The following is a 17,061-nucleotide window of genomic DNA, read 5'->3' as shown; positions in this document are numbered from 1 at the left end:
GGTATTAATAATTCAATGTAAGGCTCAAAGACTATTTTTTTATTTTGTTGTAGTAGAGTTCTTTCTCTCGTAAATACGGATTTTTCATCCGACGTACAGACAAATTGTCCATGAGAACACTTGAAATTCACAGACAAAAGATACTGTTGTTGTTGATGGTCATGGACGGTAGATGGCGTCGATGGTGGTGGTGTCGTATATTGTTGGATAATTAAATAGTAGTAAGATAGTGAGATATGTGTAGCACAGTGGAATAGAGTGCCATCCTGCGATGAATACCTTAATCTTTTTTCAGATGTCACGTAATAATAATAATAATAATAATAATAATAATAATAATAATAATAATAATAATAATAATAATAATAATAATAATAATATCATTTGGACATGTTTGTTTAAAAAGATTCAAATCTAAAATTTCTGTGTGCAATGGAATCCAGCCATCATCTGCAAAAAGAAGGAATCTCGCATCTTCTACAAATTATTCAAAAAACTGATAGTCTCACATCAGTTTTGGTGTTCTTTAAATCCCCTGCACTCATTCTCCGTGTATTTGCCACTCTCTCAGCCTCTGGGATAGGTCATGCTCAATACTCAAAATTACAAATGTCCTATTTTTTACGGCCCCAAATATAGTCCAACTGCTCATTGCAATACCGGATCAGATATCAGGTATAGTCATTCACCCATCTTTTTATTTTCAAGGAAAAATACCTTATTAATGCTTATTAAACTACTGATAACAAACTGCTTAAAGCAGTGCCAGATTTTTTCCTACATATTATTTTCCCATGAAATATAGAGCAATTGAATTCCGCAAAATGTTGATGACCGAACTTTAATGGATCTTGCAGCAATTTTCATTGGCGATAAAATTATAAACTGATTTAATTTTGATCTGAATGATATCCTTAAAGGCAAAGATAATTATTATCTCCATATGCAGTTCCACAACGAACGCCAACAGCCGATATGCATAACCTTAGTAGCTCAGTCAAAGAGCATCGGCGAGGACGATGCTCTTTGACTGGAAAAAAAATCTGGGTTCGAATTCATGGAATGCGACGAACTTTTTTTCGAGGATTTTCAACTGAAGGCGAGTTAACCAGTTTCATTCAGTGGTGAAAGGGTTTTTCATTGCATAAAACAAGCAAACCGAGCAGAAGAATGAATAGAATCAATATATTTAGCGGATATAATACACTGACCTCCTAGCTTTAGTTGCTTAAACTGTAATTCTTATAAAAATTTAGTGAGTAAATATCAATCTTATTCTATTCACTCTTCAGTGTTAGTATCTTAGGATTTGCATTCATCCGTTTCTTGGAAGATTTTTTAATAGTTTCTACTCAAATGACTATATCTATGTGTGTATTAATAATACACACATAGATATAGTCATTTCAAAATATCCATAAAATATCTTGAAAATAAACTCATTAAATTTAACTATCGGGACTTTTGGCCATGTGTGTGTGTGTGTGTGTGTGTGTGTGTGTGTGTGTGTGTGTGTGTTGTGTGTGTGTGTGTGTGTGTGTGTGTGTGTGTGTGTGTGTGTGTGTGTGTGTGTGTGTGTGTGTGTGTGTGTGTGTGTGTGTGTGTGTGTGTGTGTGTGTGTGTGTGTGTGTGTGCGTGCGTGCGTGCGTGCGTGCGTGCGTGTCCACACACACATATACACACACACACATACACATTTAATGCTTCTTTTTTAAAACTTGGATCATACACAGTGTTCATGTGGATTATATCAGTGATATTAAAACCTTTTATAGTCAGTAAGGAAACTGAGTGATAACGAACATGAAGTTGACGATCATGAACAGGTGCCTTTCAGAATCGTATTCTTGCATGGTGAGCAAGTCTACACAAAGTGCCGGGCGTACCTTAAATGGGATAGGGGTGCAAAGCATATCCAGGCTCAAAATGGTTTGTCTACTAAAACTAGGAACCTGGAATGTTCAGAACCCTGTTTGAAGCAGGTAAGCTGTAAGAAACGCCATCCAAGAAATGAAAAGACTAGGAATTGGGATTTTAGGAATGTGCGAAATTAGGTAGCCGGGATCAGGCAACACTCAAGTTGATGACATGACAATGTACCACTCTGGAAGTAGTGAAAACAACCATCAAAACGGAGGTGGAATAATATTAAACAAAAATACCAATAAGGCACTGGTGACCTTCATCCCCTACTCAAATAGGATGATGATGTTATTAAAATTGAAAGATCAACAATTAGATATCAATCTTATATAGGTCTACACCCGTACTGTTGACAAGAAAGATACCAAGATCGAAGAATTTTATGATCATTTAAAATAACTAATGAAAATTACAAAGAAAGATGATATTAGCATCGTCATGGGTGATTTCAATGCTAAAGTTTGGAAAGGTAAAAGTGAAGATATAGTTGGTGAACATGGACTGGGAACAAGAAATGAGAGAGGAGATCGTCTTATTCTATTCTCTAATAATGACAAACACATGGTTTAAGCTACAACCCCGAAGGCTATTTACTTGGCAATGACCTAGGTTAATGATTCAAATACAGTCAGAAACCAAACTGATTGCTTGCTAATTAATCAACGATTTCGAAGTTCCATAAAGCGCACAAAAACCTATCCTAGTGCGGATATTGCTTCTGATCTTAATCTAATGGTGATAGAGTTAAAACTCAGACAGAAAGCTATACTTAAGAAACATCAACAAAAAAGATTTGATCTACGAGAGTTCAAAAATCCAGAGATACAAAAAAAAAAAAAAAAAAAAACTGAATCAAGAAATAGCACATATCAAGAATGATGATGTCATGCGGGTTGATGAATCATGGGACAAATTAAAACCTGTCTTCATAGAGAAATGTGCCAATATTTTGTGTCCTTATAGGGCAGTAAAAAAGAAAGATTGGATAACTGACGAAATTCTTTCTCTCATGCATCAGTGTTAAACTATTTTATTAAAATCATATTCCAACAAAATATAAAGAGGTTCAGAATATTATTAAAGACAACATCAAAGAAGCAAAACAAATCTGGATGAATGAAAAAAGTAAAGAAATTGAATTTCTACAGAAAAAGCATGGCAATTTTAATCTACACAAAAAGCTGAAATACCCCTCAGTTATATTTAAGAAAAAACAACTATGTATCCTTCGAAACAAAAAGAGAGAAATAATAACTGAAAAGGATGATAAAATACAAGAATGGATGAAATATGTAGACGAACTCTTTACTGATAACAGACAAAACCAGAATGTACTTGTGAACAGATAGAAGGCCCATGCATTCTAAGATGTGAGTTGAACTCAGCTAAAAATGGTAAAGTTTTAGGTCCTGATTGAATACTAGCAGAAATAGCAAAGCTATTAGAAGGCGATAACAGTACTATATTAGTAAAACTATTTAATAAGATCTACGATACACGCATAATCCCCCAGGACTGGTTACAGTCGACATACATCATACTACCTAAAAAAGCAAATGCGAAAACTTGTATTGACTATAGAATGATCAGGTTAATGAGTTTCTGAAAATAATTTAATTCAAGAAAGAATATACAGAAAATGCGAAAATGTGATACTCAACTTAGTTTTAGAAGCGGTTTGGGAACGAGAGAGAACCTCTTTTCTGTTCTCAATCTTATTCTAAAAACGCAATGATCAAAAACAAGGAAGATTCATTTCCTTCATCTATTTCCAGAAAGCATTTGACAAATCCAACACTAAAATGATTGAATTATTTAAAAAAAAGAATTGGATTAGATGATGAAGACATCAGGTTAATCGAAAACTTATATTGAAACCAAACGACATCTGTTCAAGTTGATGACTTTATTACAGACTCCATTAACATCAAAAGAGGAGTAAGGCAAGGATGGGTGCTGTCGCCTCTCCTTTTTAATATATACGAATAAGCCATATTTCAAAAAACCTTAAAAGGAAGAGAGGAAGGCATTCGTGTAAATGAAATCGTCAGTAACATCCGATATGCTGATAACACAGCTCTCCTGGCTGACAATATTCAGGATCTTCAAAATCTTCTCGAACTACAGAACGAAGAGAGTAAAAAAATAACATTAAGAATAAATATCACCAAAATTAAAATCATGGTCATAAGCAAGAAACCAATTCATAATTCAATACTTCCCTTAAACGGGAAACAAATAGGAAAAAGTGACAAAATTTAAACATCTCGGATGCTGGTTAAATGAAGGATGCAACTCAGAAATGGAAATAAAAGCTAGAATTGAAATGCAAGAAAAAAATTTTTTTCCTGATGAAATCAACACTGCGTAAACGCAATTTAAATTTAGAGCTTAGAGTACGCATCGTTAAATTCTGTGTATGGTCTGCACTGCTGTACAGTGCAGAAACTTGGACCTTGAAAACAACATCAATAAAAAAACTTGAAGCCTTTGAGATGTGGTTATACAGACGAATGTTAAAAAATCCAATGAACAGCAAAAACGTCATCAAGAAATACTGGAACAAATGGGGAAATCACGGGAACTTTAAAAATCTTGGTCATCTACTTCGTAATGAAAAATATACCATATTTCAATTTATTAATAATTAATTAATTACCGTATGATGATACAGCGGCCGTAAGTCCTATATGGATAGTATGGCATCATCTTATGAAACCAACACGAAGCTATTGCTTATAACGTATTTTGTTTGTCTGTCATTGAATGTGTTCTTCTGACCGGTTTGTCTGTTCTGAGGGACGAAAAACTCGAGTTCCAGGACGAAAAAACCCTCTACCTCCGTATGAGACCCGCTAACTCACCTTTAGATCGAAAGAGACCAGATAAAGGTTCCTGACGTCATGGACGGGAATCGAACCCAGGTCTTCCTGAACAAAGGGCTTCGTCTACACCGACTGAGTTATGGAGACTCATTGATTAATTATCCTCCTTTAATAATTATTAAAAGGATGATAAATGGAAGAAGAGGACAAGGAAGACAAAGAAGAAGAACATCTTAGCTGGCAGACAATAGAATGGACCTCAATGAACTCTGAGGGAGTATTCAGAACGGCTGAAGATCGCTCAAAATTTGTTAAGGTGGTCGCCGACCTCCGGATAGGAGATGATACTCAAAGAAGAAGAACAGGTGTCTTTCAGAATCGTATTCTTTCAGAATGGCGTCATTCATTATCACCACAATTAAATTTAAAGCCGTTCTTGGCATATGCGTTGTAGACCGGGTTTTTGTTTTCATTTCTAAGATATGACTTTGAATAGTTGGCATAATTTTGCCACTAAGATGATCATCCGAGTTAGACTAAAACTGAGATGACTCGACAAAACTTTATTTGTTAAAATATGCCGAATTAAAGCGGAGTTGTTATGTGCATGCAGATGGAAAGATAAAAAATGGTGGATGCGAAACGCATCCACCATATATATATATATATACACACACCAAGGAAGCCCTTAAACATTCATAATAAAGATTGTTGCCTTTTTTTTTTAAATCCAGACCTGATTTATAATAATTTCAAAAACAGTTACATCAGATTGAAGGAGAGCGCTAAAAATATGACGTAATCTTTGACACAGTCTTATATCTTCAAGAATCCTCGTCAGTGATTTCTGACATTGTAATCAACTTAAATTAGAAAGGTATTTTAAATCTTCTCTCTCTCTCTCTCTCTCTCTCTCTCTCTCTCTCTCTCTGAGTAATGTTACCTTGCTTTTGATGGATTGGAAAGATAAGAGGGTGTTCATGTCTGCCGCCAGCAATATGCCACTTTTTCAAGCATGTGCCTAAAATTATTCAATGTTATCATGCTAATAACCCCGGATGTTACTAACAGAGCGTTTAACGTCCTAAAATTACTCGAACTAAGAGAAAATATTTGCCTCAAGGAAGTGAACTGGTTCGCATCCCTCACTGATTTGTATGGTTTCAATGATAAATATCGGAATGCCTAAGTGACACTAGGAAAAAATTATGAGATTAGTAGTAATGTGACCTTTAAAAATTGATGTAGACGTTCTTAAAACCATGTGGACTTCCATAATGAAAAAGCAGTGGCGTGTGACCTTAGAGATGTTTTCTATTCTGAAATGTAGTTCGTCCGAGATCTTTTGTTAAATCATAAATGTGCCAGTGTATTTGCCAACTGGTTTATTTAACGGATTTGAATATTTTGTTTCTACTGAATACAGTGAAAAATTATTCGGATTAGTACATCGATTAATGTTCAACTTTAAATGCATAGGTTTTGAAACTTTTTAATACTTAAAAAATTATTAGGTATAAAAAGTATCGCTGCTATAAAAAGAAAAAGACAAAAATTATTTCGAAGTCTTTTTATATAAATTTTTTAATAGCTAGTCGTTCGTCGCACTTTATGAAGCCGGATGCAAATATGAACCATTTTCGAAACAAAACAAAACAAACAAAAAAAAAACAAAAAAAACAGGTTTGTATGAAAAAGTACAAAAAAGTATGTCAACCCTGTTCCAAAGCAAAATAAACTTTAATCGCTTAAATACTTTTAAGACAGTTTACGTTATCAAAGATAACTCGAAGTGTCTCGATTTTAAATTAGAAATTCGTACGGTACCTTTATAGACAGCAAAACGACTATCACGAAATCTCACTGCTAAACTACTTTAACAAATCTAAAGTTTCTGCTGCTGCATCCTCCTGTTCTACAAACTATTATTTTATAATATTGTCTTCCTCTAGTATTTTAATTACTTAATCTTAGCACATCACTAAGAAAGGAATTTGTTACGTTCCCTGATTCCCCCACCCCAACTGCAACCCCTTCATTCTGCAATCGAGACGGTCACCCTTCTTATGTTCCCTTTTTGAAAAATCAAATACGATTTACGATTTGATCTGAAGGAAACTTTCATGAAGTGAAACATGGTACAATCAGTGCATTAGCTGTCAACAACAACAACAACAAAAATCTCATTCCTTATATACTTCTATCAAGACAATCAATTCTTTATTCGTTTTATGTTATGCCTAAGTTTTGATAAAATTACATGCATATTTTAAAAACAATGAATATAGTGAACGTCTTAGATGCAAGAAGAAATTTAGAGGAAAAAAAAAATAGAAATAATAATCGAAATTAATTTTCGCTAGGTGGCAGCACTATTGCAATGAAGGAAACCAGACCTCTGGATAAAAGTAAAACGCAGTGGAAAAAAAAAAAAAAAAGAAGCAAGAATGACCAGCACCGTGGCTTCCAGCCAACTGAATACCCATCTTATTAACTTATAACACTGAGCGGCCAATTCATTAAACATGCATCGAGCATGAGACTCCCTGACGTTTTGAAAGCGTTCCGCAGATAAATTAGTCTATGCTGACTTGCGCAGATCCTGTCGTGAAGAGCTAGCTGCCGAATCTCACAGATGCTCAGATGGATTGGGATTCGGTGGCTCTCCCTCGTGCTTCCTGCATAATTTTGAATGATGTGTGCCTTGTGACGCTGCGCAGTGTTCTTCTTCTGAAACAAACATTAGCAGAGGATGGTTGGAACGATGTTTGGATAAGATTTGGCATTCAAACGTGGAACTATCAGTATCAAGGGAGTAAACGTGCATAAATTATTTGCAAACCTATGAATTCTGCATTTTCATTTTAGGATTAAGACTGTTAACACAGACGAGGATTACGAGATAAACCATGCTCATCATCTTCTCAAAACAGCCAATCTTTCAATGGAGAAAACATGGTTCGAATCTCGTCCATGTTTGAATAATTGAACCTTCATAATTGCTTTTTAACTGATAATAAATTAATAAGTAAAGAAATGATTGTTCTTCCAGACACTCGATTTCTTTCTCCCCCATCCAGCGAAACTAGCAAATCAGTCAGAGACACACGCAGTGATGATACTCAGATGTATCTTACCCACTGCTGGTAAAGGCCTCTTCCATGCGGAAGGGTTGGATCTACTTCTGTATAACACTCCATATTGGAAGATTGTACGCATAGTTGGATTGGAACTCGCCGCCTTTTGGCTGGAGAGCGGATACGCTAACTACTCGGCCAACCATACCTGCCACACACACAACAGTTTTAATACACTTGCCTCACAATCTTAGTTGATTTTGCCAGAATCTCAACCAATACATATACAACATCAGTACGGCTAGAGAAATATACATAATGCAACTGCTCAACTAACCTGCATCAATAGTTTTATTCGAAAAAAAAACGGAGAAAACGAAACAAAATTAAAAAGAAAAACGGAATGCCTTTTCAAGAAAGCCTTCACAATGGGGATACAAAGGGTAGGCGATGAACAGGGCGGCAGTAACTGTCTGTGCTCCACGCAGTACGGCTTATTATCAGTGTGGAACATTAAAACATCTTCGCCAAAGCGATGAAGTAGGTGGACTAGTTGGCATTCCGCTGTGGGTAAAGGCGATTTCCCTTTCACCTACTCCATAAAAATTAGTTCGAAAAGATCAGTGGAGAGCGTGGTTTAAATGAAGGTGATCTTAACGTCTATGACGTGATGTTGGAACGCATTAAAGTGATCACGTGCACCTGGCGTACTGGGTCCTAATGTAGCGTATCAAATAGCCCGTCTAGACGGATAATGAGAGTGAGAAAACCTTAAATTAAGGAAAACATTCATGAATAATGGACAAACATATTGCGAAATTTACTGTGATATATTCAAGCCTCTAAGAAATATGTCACACACTTATCGTAACGAAAACCTCTATGGGAAGTGAAGCGTAAAATGTATAGTTGACAAATGGTAGTGTGCTTACAAATATCTTTATGTAGGTAATGGAGACACACCCTAAAGATAAGCAGTTCTCTGAAAGGAAAAGAAAAAAGTAATGCGAAAAACACTTTAGAGCAGCATGAAAAATAAAACCGAATTTTCTACAGTTTACACTGTAATCAGAACGCATAATCTGGATGGAAGAATTCCAAGTTTCTCCAGGCAACAAATGGTAATCTTGTTGGTAAATATATGTTATTTGGCCACACACACGCACAAATCCATTAATTACACGGGCCAATTAATGGATGAATTCACAATTGATTAATTCACTAGTGCAGAAAATTTAGGAGGTTATTAAAAATAACAGAATCATGCATGTCTTGAATATTAGCAGTTTGGAGAATCAAAAGGATTTTAGGGAGCCAAACTGTGACCATTTTAATCATCTTCCAAACGGCATCACTGATTAGCGTATCCGTGAGTCTAGTGGCCATTCACGCCGGTTCTGTCAATCCAACACATGTTGTGAACTCAATGAAGAAGAGTATAAATTATTTATCTTTGAAAATTCTACCAAACTATATGTCACTAACTTCAATAAACCTGATATTTTTCAACCTCCAGAACCAGCTCTTTTTCTCAAATGTTTTTCAAATTCTTTTCTTATGTTTTCTCAAAAAAAAAAAAAAACACTCAAGAATCTGGGCGTAAGATTTTGTAATACAGTTTATCCATGTATGTGCACATCATTGCAGTGTTATACGTGATCGGTTTCCTATTAAGAGAGAGAGAGAGAGAGAACAAGAAAATACTAATTCTAAATTATTTAGAGCACCACTGGAAGAATTATTTAAATACCGAAGATGAAAAAATATCGTAATGCTGAAATACTAATGTCTGTCTTATTTTTTACAAAACAATATGTGAGGGTGTAATCTAACTGGCATTCATTTGTTAGACCTTCCTGTACTATGTTGTAAAATTTCACAGTTCTACCACTAGGCGTCGCTGAATAGCACTAAAAATGAAATACAGTAGAGTGAAGACAATGTGGATGGAGCAATGTACAGCTATTGAATTTCTGACCTCAGAAAGAGTCATTGATAGTGATTGACGATTACCGTTGTTGACGAGAAACAGAATGTAAAAACAGTATTATTTAACGATGAGTTGTGTGTGATAAATAGAAATATTTTCTGGTTAGTGACGTAATGCATTCAGAATTTGCGCCTTCTGGCATCATCAATATCTCTTTGAGCGCTTGAGTTGATAGTATATTAATAACAGTACTCAGATTTTGCATTTGGAATAATGCAAAAATTGTACTTTATCCTGGCAAGCAAAAGCTTAATATGACACAGTGGTGGCTTCACCATTGTGTCACTGTCGTTGACCACTTACCATACAGCCCAGACTTGACTTCATCTGAGTGACTTTTGTCTCTTCTCGAAACTGAAATTTGAGAAGACATTAGTTCGTGTCAAATGCAACCAAGACGGCGGTGGTGGTGGTGGTGGTGATGATGGTGAAAATGCGATTCTCTCAACAAATTCAGTTCTATTGTGAAGATTGGTGGAACCTTGAAAGGTTACCGAAGTGACTAGGGTGACACACAGATGTATGAAAGTGCAGAATAAGATTCAATGAAAGTATTATATTTCAGCGAAATATCTACCCCGTTACTCCAAGAAAAAAATAGAAAATAACTTACTGCCTTAAGATCTGCAATGATATTTGCTGCTTATCTCTAACATTACTTATTGTGATAATGAAGGAATTAAATCTTGTAAAACGAAAATTTGAATTAAAAACAACAACAAAAATAAAATACTGTAAATTTATTTACTTGGTGATTTATTTAATCTTAAACGAGTTAAAACTAGTAGTTACACTATTGAAGAAAAAAAAAAATTTCCTTATTCTCACTTCAAACGAATTAAACGCCACAGACAGTCTATTGGAAGGAATCAGAAGAGCAAATTCCTTTACTTAATGATCTCCTTTCTTGCTAATCCATATATATAATATTGATTATATTTTCGCTAATCTTATCCTTTTATTATTCAAATGAATTTCACTCATTCCGGAGGTTTTTCAAGTGAGAATGAGAAATGAAATAAGCACTGGATGTTCGTTTTCTTCATTTATCAAATATCAAATCTCAAATACCTGCAATGACCACCCTTCGTGAAGATATCGAATTTATGAGCACCATATCATTCAATTCGTTCTTTCTTCTGAATCCTCAAGTTCAGACCCTCTGCTATCGCATATAAGTCCATGATTGAAATGATTACAAAACAAGTCGATTATAAATTTAATATTCAACACAACTAAACTCTGTGCAAAAGTATGACGATGAGGACCATAATTAACAATGTTTTATTCACAGCTTCATGTTCAGTATTTGCTTTCACACAGTCACAGTAATTAAGAACAGCAGAAGTCATTTTCTTAGCTTACAGAGCACCTCTTAAAAACAAAGAAATAATACAATCATTTAAAAACAGCATGTAATCGACCCAACTAAACGAAGGAGTTCTATTTTGTTCGTAGCACGGTATGGAAACCTTTCCTATGACGCTGATTAACGGTAGTTGGTTATTAAGACTATTAACTGAAACTGTGACCATGGGCGAAGTAAAGTAATGAAGGATTAATTACACCAGAGCCTTGGCTATAGGCTACACGGCTTTAACTGAAATGTTTTTGTTATAATAGATTATTATTAAGGTCCATTAACCTGAGTGTCCTAATTTCAAGTTCGCGTGGGAAACAGAGTCATCCTTTGTAATGATCCACAACTAAGTAAAAAGAAAACACAGAAGAAAACAATTTGTATTGCTATTTGTCAGTATCTCTGTGATGATTATTAAACATTACAAATGGTTTCCTGCCAAGTATTAGCTCTAATGTTACTTCCTCTTTTTCTTCTTTAATTTTTCTTGGTGTTCTGTTGTATGCTTAAATGGAGTTGCAAGCGGTGAAAAAGAATACGGATATTATGCTAACTTAAAATGAAGAAGAAGAAAAATAAAATAGTTACATAAATCAGAATCATGGCTGATTCGTACTTGATAGTTTGTCTTAAAGAGTATTCATTCGAACGAATGTTCTTAAGTAGTTCGTAAATACATCAAAAGTTGAACATACAATTCTCGGGGAGAAAAATGAAATAAAAAATAAAATAGAATAATTTAAAAAAAAAATAAAATAAAACTACAGAAGAATTAGTAAACGGAAGAGAAGAAAAAGACATCCGAGAAGTATATTTTTAAAAAGTCAACTTTTATCTTTAAAAGTTGAATAAATGTGTGCGAATAAATAGTAATAATATATCCCAGATGCCACAGATATGTCCATCATCGCACCTAAATTGAAATGAAGATTCAACCATATTTACTACTATATCCAAAGGTATAACTAGACAATGCCTGCAGAGCCGATCTCTCATCAAGTCGGCCCAGGTATTGTCTAGTTATTCAGGTGTTTGAAGTTTTAAATTAAGATACCTAGAGAGCAATCCAATGTATCTTTAGTTCTCCAATTCTTTAAGCTGCAAGCTGAGGATTCTTGGGGGGGGGGAAGACCTTTTCATCTCCTTAGATAACTGACCTCTACTGAAACATAATTTCACATAAATATCCCCTAAGTCAGTGACAAAAACCATTTAAGACTTATTTGGCTTTTTTCTAACTAAAGGGCGAATCACGTGTTCTATAAACACGCTAAGAAACTGTTTATTTATAAAGCTTAGCTATCTTAAACTAAGATATCTTAAACGTTGCAACGGGCTTGGTTTAGAGCTGAGGAGAGCTTGCTTCTAAAAATTGAAGCCTAGAAACTACCGGTCTATAATAAAAACTATAATTCTTACCTGTTCGCGATAGGGTTGAGATTGAGAAACATTTCCATTAGATGACTGAAATCCTATACGGTGTGCTCTCGAGCTGTGAAGCACGCCTCACTGGTGATGCGAGAAGGAGTTTCAAATGAGGCGCGCTATACAAAAATATTCCTTTTTTTTTCTCCCCTCACTTTTAGTTTTTCCGTTGCTAATATATTTTTTTCTAGAAATAAATAAAGCAAGTTGATCTGTGTATCGAGTTAATGACCATCGTAGCGGAATAAAATACTGTGATAGGTCACCGTTTTCAGGACTCTTTGTTAAGCAAAGCGGGCATACGTCACAAGGTCTGAAAGTATGTTTTCAACTTGACTTAAGCACAAAAGTCGTATTCCAGAATCGATCTTAAAACGATAGAAACTTGAAAATGGAAAAGCACTGTTATCTGAATAAACTGATTAAGAAACTGTATCTTTTCTTAATTCCTAGATAAGTTAATCCCCGTTATTTTATAGATAGGTTTCATCATTTCTGTGGAAAAATCAGAAAAAGAGGAAAGTGTTAAATCAAGATTTGACAAGTTAAAGGAAGACTGCACTACATACGTAGTTCAAAGTTTTAATCTCTGTTAGAATTTTTTTTCTGAACTTTATACTACGTTCAGAAAAAAAGTGAACTTCAGACTACTTTTAATTGTTCACAAACCCAATTCTATTGGAAAGCGAAGAATTTGTATTAAAACAGGCAAATGAAAACCTTCTTGAACACTTATACAGGATTAAATACAGCACGAGATGTGACCGTACACGCCAAAGAATTAAATTAATGCTTAAAGTGACTTGACGTTTTTTAAATAAACCCATTTTAAAAAAAAATTGAACCATCATTTAAAATCTTCCGACAATAATTCTCATCAGTAACTCCTTATTCTTTGATGGCTCCAATTTCTTAAATGGAATGAAATGAATTATGTTTGCTTCACCGAAAGTATTTGGCCACTGAGTGCCATCATGGAAACATGTTCAAAGCTGTAAAAATCTTAAACTCATTTAAAACTTTTTTTTTCTTATAGCTATTCAAGTGTTCTATCAGATGGAACATTTCTATCTTTTTCATCAATGTCAATGACATTGACATTGATGAAAAAAAACTTTCTCAGGACCCTTCGTCTTACTTTTTCTAAGTTTGGCGATGCAAGGGCTTCTTTTTTATTCTCGAGCCGAGGATTAATTCTTAAATGTAGCCTTCTCAATGCGGAGATTTTTATCTCCGTGCTCGTTACCTCTTCTAAGGCTGTCCTGAAAAATTATCCTTAAAAGCATCTCTGACATCACACACACATCACCATTTTAGGTCAGTACCTATCTCGGCATCTCTCTCTCTCTCTCTCTGAAGTTACATAAGAAGCGATGATTCCCAAACAAAAGAAACAAAATTATTGAGGATTCTTCCGAAAAAAATACAATCTTCACGTTGTTTTTGAATATACAAATCACTTCTATCTTTCGAATCTTGATAAACGTACACAAGTTTGTAACACAAGTTTTACGTTAGTGAAAAACAAACGTAATCATTTATGGCTACTGTTGTACTATTAACAGTAACAATTTTTAACTGTTTAAATTAAAATTAACTGTACAAACTGTACGTTTGTACAGTTAAATTATTTAAATATGTCGCATATTAAGGAGTAATTTTTGCAGCTGCATTAAACTTTTCGCCTTGTTAACAAATTGTTTCATTATAAATGTGAAAGTGATTTTAAATTACTTTAGGAAATTGTGATAATCCTAGGCGATTAAAATTAATCCGAAATTAAACGGATCGACTGAGTAAACCGTTAATTGTGTCGGTGCATCTATGCAAAATGTAGCTGACTACTCCACGCCACTAGTTTAGCCACTAGAGGGCAATGTAATTGCTTGTAATTACAGAATTTTAAGCTGTGTCATTGGTTTAAACCAGAATTCTGGTTTAAACCAATGTACACAAATTTTGACTTTGTTCATGGTTTATTTTTCAGCAGAGAAGAAAAAACAAAATACATGCACATCGGAACGGTATTCCACATATGACTTTCTTTTAAGATTTGTTTTAAACAGAATTGGAGATTGAAGTGTTGTGTTATGTTCTGGAAGCTAACAAAATCATCATCCGGCTTTTCCATAATAAGTACAATGGACTGACTTTTTCTCGATTAATCATAAATACATGGCACCGCCTCTCACATTTCTTATTCAAAATATTTATTCGCTCTTGATAATATACATAAAAAGGTGCAGAAATAGGTTTAAAACTGATCTGTTGATGTTGATCTTCTACCCATACAAAATCTCTGGTATATGCGGATTAAGATATCAGAAGGATGGAAGAACATCATCATGATATTCAGTACTAAGTCAGGCTTAATGCACCATGCAACATAAAATAATAGCAGATTAGATGCCCGCAAAGCTACTTAATTATCAGAAAAGCAGCTTCAGATCCCAGCAGACTAAAATCCAAGAATACATCTGAATACATCATTCAGCACCCAGTCTTTGACCTTTCATCAGTTTCATAAAAGAGTTGATTCATAAGTATTTATGAAACTTCAAGTCTGATGTGCTGGATCGTTTATATATCCTTTTCGAAAATGATAATAACTGGAAAAAGATAAAATTACCTTAGAGAATTCTTTCATGAAACTAGTAAAGGAAGAACATGGCTCTAGTTTTAAAGTTTCACTTTCTTCATTAACTAGAGCTTGTGTGATTATAAGAAAAACAGTAACAATATTTTGAAAAAAAAAAAAAGTGACTGAAACTTATATTCGTTTACATACAAAAATGAAGCAAAGCACAACAATATATTTTTATAGACTAAATAAAATACCGCTTCATATGTTAACAATATTGTAAATGCATTAACACATAGTTAATACAACGTTGACACGATTTCCAGTTGTTTTAGATTTTATCTCTCGCGTGTCAACTAGTCTATGCGCATCCCCCCATTTAACCTTCCTAAGGGCTCACTGAAGTGAACTATTTTTTTAATGATAAAAAAAGTCTCCCTTAATGAGCAAGGGGTTAAGGTACAATGAGCTAGTTCTCACTGTTACTTCATAATTTTCAACTCTTCAAACGTACAAATGAGTGAAAGACTTAAGAGCACTGACTTATCAGATTAAAGCATCTCACCTGTCGACAGTAAAGACGAGGAAGCACGTAAATCCACATCGTTTTCACACATCTCGACTGGGATGTGGTGCTGTTGCCGTTTGCGTTCTGCGTACCTTTGCATGCTTTCATGAGCAGCTGGAGGAGGAGGTGGAGGTTCTTCAGGTGGCGACATCTGGCGTAGGCGCTGGAATGCACTGCCACCACTTCCGCCAAGACCGCTACAGTCTACTTCCTCGGAATAAGCCCAGCGGTCAATCTTCTTGCTGCGTACGATCTGACTGTCGATGACCCGTCGCCGTTCTACTTCAATTTCCTCGATATTCGATGAAATGGTTGCTTTGACTGCCTCTGCTGATGTTCCGCTAGCCGAATCTTGAATGGAGTCACTGGGTGGATTAAGTATTTCGGTATTTTCCGGGTCGTGTGCCGAAGAAAGTCCCTCCTCTTTTACCACATCCTCCTGATCGTTGCTTCCGACCATCTGCTTCACAAAAGCGGCGCATTCTTCGGAGAGAATTTTTTCTGAATGGATTACTGAATTCGGGTCTCCGTCGGAAGGCTGTACGTTCATGGCGACACTAATTTGCATTATATCGGTCATGTTAAATAGAAACGTTTGATCACTTAACGGACGAGTGCTGGAAGATTATTTCAAATATTTCTCTCGCTTTATCCAGTGAGATACGATTTGCAGTTCTTCCTTATCATTTCACAGGCGCGCTGGCTAGAAAGAAAAAGAAAGATATGAACCTATTATTGAAAAAATATTCTTACTAAATCATTGACAATAGAATATATACATAAAATAACTGTACATAGATTTTTATGAATTTATTGTAATTTATATAATTATTGCTTGTTATACCAGCAAACAGGCAAATGGCAAGGAGAACACATGCATGTTATTACTCAGTAACTAGGCCTACTACATGTTCATATGAACATTACCTTTACATTTTCAATTTTCGCCCAGATTTCAACGCGAAAGTTATATGTATTTCAACCATTACTACGGTTCATCTTGTTGACACAAGATGAAGTTTTATTTCGTTAAACATTCATAGTTTAACGAAAAAAAAGAATGTATAAGCAATGACGAGGTATTTTGTTTTCGACAGAGAGAAGGATTAAAAGCGGGAAGTGTTCGCCAACAATCATAATCACTCAACTAACGGAGACGTCTTACGATGTGGCAAGCATCCATTAATATCACGTACGTTTGACGAAGGCAAAATTGACGTGCAGAGATTTAGCACGAGCGGTATTTTAACCTAAATATGTCGGCTAAGTGAAAAAACTTCCCCGAGTAAACGTTCGTTGTTAGTAATTCAAT

The 17,061-nt window shown here is 35.0% G+C and overlaps 1 protein-coding gene across 3 annotated transcripts in view; it reads right to left on the bottom strand.

The window, feature by feature from the left end:
- Positions 1-17,061, bottom strand: part of LOC150108542 (uncharacterized) — a 174,186-nt gene that overhangs the window by 113,377 nt on the left and 43,748 nt on the right. For all 3 annotated transcript variants that reach the window (XM_090390830.1, XM_090390831.1, XM_090390832.1), the window contains exon 2: positions 15,747-16,452. In XM_090390830.1, the coding sequence (XP_090246956.1) occupies positions 15,747-16,329 (583 nt within the window). In that variant the 5' untranslated portion in view covers positions 16,330-16,452. The remainder of the gene's footprint in view (positions 1-15,746; positions 16,453-17,061) is intronic.

This window comes from Typopeltis vanoorti, chromosome 3 (genome assembly GCF_054136105.1).
Source record: "Typopeltis vanoorti isolate ZY-2024b chromosome 3, IOZ_Tvanoo_1.0, whole genome shotgun sequence".
Lineage (NCBI taxonomy): Eukaryota > Metazoa > Arthropoda > Arachnida > Uropygi > Thelyphonidae > Typopeltis > Typopeltis vanoorti.
Note: the sequence above shows the minus strand (reverse complement) of the source record. Positions and strands in the feature narration are given on the sequence as shown.